Source organism: Paramormyrops kingsleyae, chromosome 25, assembly GCF_048594095.1.
Source record: "Paramormyrops kingsleyae isolate MSU_618 chromosome 25, PKINGS_0.4, whole genome shotgun sequence".
In the NCBI taxonomy this organism is placed as follows: domain Eukaryota; kingdom Metazoa; phylum Chordata; class Actinopteri; order Osteoglossiformes; family Mormyridae; genus Paramormyrops; species Paramormyrops kingsleyae.
The window spans coordinates 11,297,102-11,302,697 of NC_132821.1; the positions used below are offsets into that span (position 1 = coordinate 11,297,102).

General features: G+C 43.8%; 1 protein-coding gene across 1 annotated transcript; it reads right to left on the minus strand.

The window, feature by feature from the left end:
- Positions 1 to 1,160: 1,160 nt before the first annotated feature.
- LOC140582792 (pantothenate kinase 3-like) lies at positions 1,161 to 5,596 on the minus strand. The gene is made up of 7 exons (XM_072707145.1): positions 5,363 to 5,596; positions 4,986 to 5,230; positions 4,728 to 4,904; positions 4,299 to 4,422; positions 2,449 to 2,574; positions 1,907 to 2,036; positions 1,161 to 1,826 (listed from the first exon to the last, which is right to left on the minus strand). The coding sequence occupies exons 1-6, from the start codon at positions 5,534 to 5,536 to the stop codon at positions 1,986 to 1,988; spliced, it is 897 nt and encodes a 298-aa protein (XP_072563246.1). The 5' UTR covers positions 5,537 to 5,596; the 3' UTR covers positions 1,161 to 1,826; positions 1,907 to 1,985.

Here is a 5,596-nt window from a genome sequence, read left to right on the forward strand (position 1 = left end):
AACTATTTCAGACACCCCTAATGTGGACCGTACCATTTTACCCACCTCGGTGCCAGAAGCAGCCAATCGGTTGCGTCATTCATTCTCATTGAGTGACCTGTTCATTGTTTTTGTCTGTCATGGTACTGTTTGTCGTGTGTCGCACCCTCCACAACCTTCAGGATCTTATCACGGAAGATCTCCCACGTAACGTGAGGTTCAGCAGCCACACCAAAGTCTGTAATTTCCTCAGACAAGCTGCAGGCAAACTCATTAGAAGCAGCCTAATCTCAGAGTCTGGCCAGTTCCAGCCTCATTCTCCTAGTACGTGGTACTGTAGCCTACTGGACCTAAGCTGAACCCTCTCAGTAGCAACAAGTTTGTCCTCAGAATTCATCAACTGGCTACTTAAGTAGACCCTGCAGTTCTGTAGGAACCTCTAGTGTCTGCCCACAAGGATGTGATCAGTCTCCTTCACTGCACCACCAGTATAGGGGTACCCAGTCTGACGATGCAGCTGAGGGTGCTGGAACCAGGATCCAGAGACCCGCAAACCCTGATGTTTTGCAAAGTCAAACAACATCCTTTCTTGTTGTTCCACATATAAATAATGTGACATTTGGTGGCAAAGCATCATGCTACAGGGCCCCTATATTATGGAATGGTTTACCGGCCTATGTTTGGGATACTGAATCAGGCTCAGTCTTCACATCTGAACTGGATACCTATTACTTCAACTTAGCCTATCCACAACTTAACATATTACACACTGAAACTATGGCTGCTGGTACTGCCATACATGCCATTTTTATCCACTATGCTTGTCAACACCTCGGCACCACTCCAGTCCCAATCTGCATGACCCTGTTGGCTCTCCAGCAGTTTTGACTTTCAGTTTAGGTCTTGCTTGATTTTAAAATAGTATTTCATGTAGTTTCCATGTAACAGGACGATCATGGTACTGATTTAAACAGAAATTTTCATTACATTTACAGTATTCACAACACAGTGCAATTATTTCCATGCTGTAATTTCTATAATAGAAAAAAAACATAGATTCAGAAACAAATAATTCAAATTACTACTATGTGTAAATGCATGTGCTTTTAGCTTTTTGCACACCATGGAATTTACTATTGACACTAAACATTTAGAAAAGTGGTAAAACACACTCTCATAAATATTTTTAAAGGTTTTTATTATGAAATAACTTCTTGGGTCTGTTTCTCTTTTTCTCCATTACCTACGTTCCTCCTTGGATTGCCACCTTATCATGGGGGAGGGGTTTGCGTGCCTCAGTGACCCTGGGGGCTATGTTGTCGGGGGCAATAGCCCCTGGTAGGGTCTCCCAAGGCAAAAAGGACCCAGGGGAGGGGCCAGACAAAGAGCAATCCAAAAAAACCCTTATGACAAAGAATTCTATCAAGGTCTCGTTTCCCTTGCCCAGACTAGGGTCACCGGGGCCCCACCCTGGAGCCCGGCATGGGGGAGGGGCCCGTTTGCCAGCGCCTGGTAGCCGGGCGTGGGAGGAGTTTGGTGAGGTCACACCGGCGGGGATGAGGATTAGCACCTCTAAGTCCGAGACCACGTCACGCCACGTCGAAAGGAGCCAGTTGAGGTGGTTTGGACATCTGGTGCGGATGCCTCCTGGGCGGCTACCCGGAGAGGATTTCCGTGCATGTCCTACAGGCCCCGGGGCAGACCCAGGACATGCTGGAGGAATTATATCTCTCGGTTGGCCTGGGAACGCCTTAGAGGGAGAGGGAGGTCTGGGTATCTCTCCTGAAGCTGCTACCCCCGTGACCCGAACTCCAGATAAGCGGAAGTTAATGGATGGATGGATGGACCTACGTTAGAAAGAAAAGCTTAGAAGACAAAAATAAAAACAGAATACACAGTAACTGAATTAGACACTAGAATACACTACCTGGCCACATGGCAAAGATGGAGTTGCAGAGGTACAGGAGGGCGGTAGAATATCACTCTGGTCATTTATACTTCTGGGCTTAGGAGGATTTTAACAGCTCCAGAAGTGACCCAACAGCTCCAAAGTAGCCCTGTAAAAAAATAAAAACCATTATACACATTATAAACAGTATACATTCATTATGTGGTGCTCCAAGCAAATAACTGCTTAATGAGGAAAAAAAACATGAACAACGAAATGAAAAACTGTGCATCAACAAAATGGCTGATTCTTTAGAGCATATACAAAAAGTTCATAAGCTAACGGCCATTAACATTAATTAGCTATTACCAAAGGTGGAAATTTCAGATCCAGAAAGTATAAATCCAGACCATGATTTTGTTTCAACCAACCAGCTGAGTACTCTGTGACATTGACTCTTCATACACAATTGGTTGGTTGAAACAAAATCCAGGTCTGGATTTTTACTTTCTGGACCTGAAATTTCCACCTCTGGCTATTACAAAACATTAAGGGAGGCTTGAGGTTAAAATGACTCATACCTCATGCTGAAGAAACAGTGCTTTCAATCGTCCAGCAGACCAGTACTCCATAGAGTAGGCCAGCAGCTTCATGGACAGCATGTTACCCCTCAGGAAGTTGCCCACGAACACCACTCTCTCGATGTTCTTCAGAGAATAAAGAAAGCAGCTAGCAAGCAGTTTTAAACAAATTCCCCATTTTAAAACAAAAATATACTTCTTGCCCCAGTGGTGACTGAACAGCATGAAGGAAAGGCCTTTACTACTACTGGAATTTGGGTTTTGCATCATGGGAGACATTACAGAGAAACTGCCTTATGAGACTTGCTAGACACAAAAACACAGTAAGAAATTTTTAATATCTTAACAAAACAGAGAGCAGGGCTGTTTAGTAGGGATAAGCCAGAAGTCTTTGTTCTGGAGGTATGGTTTTGCTCTACATAGTGGGAAATTTCTTTAGTAATGCGGTTCATCCCACTCTGTATCACGTATGTGAATCATATGTGAACAGAGTACACAGGCACGGTGTGTGTAATAGGGTGCGGTGAAAAAATCAAAATTTCCAATCGCAATTTCCAATAGTGCGGAAAAGTTGTCACTGGACCTCGTTATGAAACGTGCCAAATAACTTTGAAATAGGTTAATATTTTCAGGTTCCGCAACGCGATTGAGGTTTTCACCTGTCACCTCAATGGGCAGTATACATTATCCATTATCTATACTCATCGATGTTGTGTTTGTGCACCTTCACAACATGATAATCGCTACAAAATACCAGTTTGTGGGTATTAGGGTGGGGTGAAAAAAATCAAAATTTCCAAAAGCAATTTCCAATAGTGCAGAAAAGTTGTCACTGGACCTCGTTATTAAACGTGCAAAATTTCTTTGAAATTTTGAAGGTTAATATTTTCAGGTGATAATCACTACAAAATACCAACGTTCAGGTAACGCAGATTTTTACTGGGTATCAGCCATACACATACATAACGTCGCTCTGCGGCTCTACGTGCATTACGATTAATCACCTGTCATGCACAGATCCATGCTACATATCATCCATATCATAACGCAATGTAAAATTGTTCCTCAGTGCCACCAAAATGAAAAGTATTAAGCATGACAGTCAAAATGGTTAGATACTGTTATGATAGGTGAGCGAGCGAGCCAGGAAACAGGCAAGGTAAGCCGTAAATGCGGGTAAACCGGGTTTATTTACGGACAGGACAAAGACATCCACAAACGTTACAATGACGGATCTGGGGTAACGTACTCAGACGCGGACTAAATACAGAAGACAAGCTAGACATAACAGGACTCAGGTGATCACAATCAGGGCTGAACACGAGGTAACGAGGTGGGCGTGGCACACATCAGGAGCGGACGGAGCGGATCATGACAGATACACTATATTACCAAAAATATTGGGACACCCAAATTCAATGATTTGGAGTGGCGTCCCAATATTTTTGGTAAGACCCAGATGGATAAAGCGGTATAAATATTGGATGGATGGTATAGATAATGGATAGTGTATATTGCCAGTATGTCAGTGTAAGCATGCTCCACATTTCTGAATGAGTCGTTCCCCACTTATTCATTGTCACTGACTGATTGTTAGGTTCTTGTATTAAATTGTAACAATTTACATCGCGTTATGATATGGATGATACATAGCGTGGATCTGCGCATTGATGTGACAGGTGAAAACTTCGATCGCGTTGCAGAGCCTGAAAATATTAACCTATTTCAAAGATATTTTGCACGTTTAATAACAAGGTCCAGTGACAACTTTTCCGCACTATAGGAAATTGCTATTGGAAATTTAGATTTTTTCACCCCACCCTAGTGTGTAAGCTGTGACAAAGGCTTACCTCATTCAAGGCACACATCCTGCTGATGGAGCCGATGTTATTCGTGATGGTAACTAATGCTGCCCTGGCCAGGTCTTCTTTGGACACTGAATCGCGCTGCTCTTTATAAATCATGTTTCCAAAACTGAAACAAAGAGTACACAGCAATAAATAAACCCTATTTTTTTCTTCTCTGACATGTCTTGGTTAATCCTGCAGCATCAGGTATCATGCAGGTTATTGCTAATACCTCTAGGTTTAAATATGACTGAGGGTTACTGAATCTGCTTTTCAGATTACTCAGCACCCAAAACCTCCAGGCATCCTTCCTTGCTCTTGTGACTTCTTACAGTATTACATTGCTTGAGCACAATTTTAAGCCTTGTATCAGGGCCGGCGTTGCAGGTCATTCTAGGCTGACTTACACTATATTATATGACCACATCCTACCTGGAGGCCACAATCCAGCCTGGGAGACCAAACCTCTCATAGTCGCCCCCATATATGTCCCGCACAAGTTTGTCTACTTGTGTGCTCTCCCCACGTGAGGCCAGCTCCAGTGCTTCCTCAAACGTGGAGCAACCCGTCAGCAGACAGCACAGCCCAAGGAAAGTCCCTCCACCGAGACTGAAAGCCAGACATTAATCAAACTGTTATATCAATGTTAGCTTTAGAAGATATAAAAATTATCATCGGAGCCTAGCTCACCTTGTTCCAGAGACACGTTTGAAATTATCTCTGGAATGGACTGTGAGAATGCTGACCCCAGACCCGATGTTGACAAGAAGGAATGGGTAAGGGTTCTCCAGTGGGTAAGGTTTGAGGAAGCACTGCTCTGGATGAGTTGGATTTTCCAAGTAGAAACACTCGGAGGGTCCACTGGAGTTCATGTACAGGGCCCCACGGATGACACAATCCAACTCATCCAGTTTCACGAGCTGTAGACCAGCAATCTGAAGGGGTTAGGGGGAAAACAAAACTGATAATAGGATTTGTGATTTCCTCTGGAAATTTCCCCTTTTCAAAGACAAAGTGAATCACATTACATTGTAAAAATCTGAGTCAGAAACATCAGCTGAACTCACCGTTTGGAAATCAGCCTCAAACTTGTAGGCCCCACCACCCGTGGCACAGAGTGTTTTATGGAGCCTGGAGAACTGCTTGTCACGGGTCATTCGCAGAAAGGCAGGGAGGTCTTGGGTGGGGAAACGAATGAAATGCAGGTTCCCCATTCGGCCACACAGCTCCAGACCCTTCATTTCCAGGTGGACATCCCGGATGCCGGTAGAGCCATAAGCCACATTAGAGGTCAAACAGGA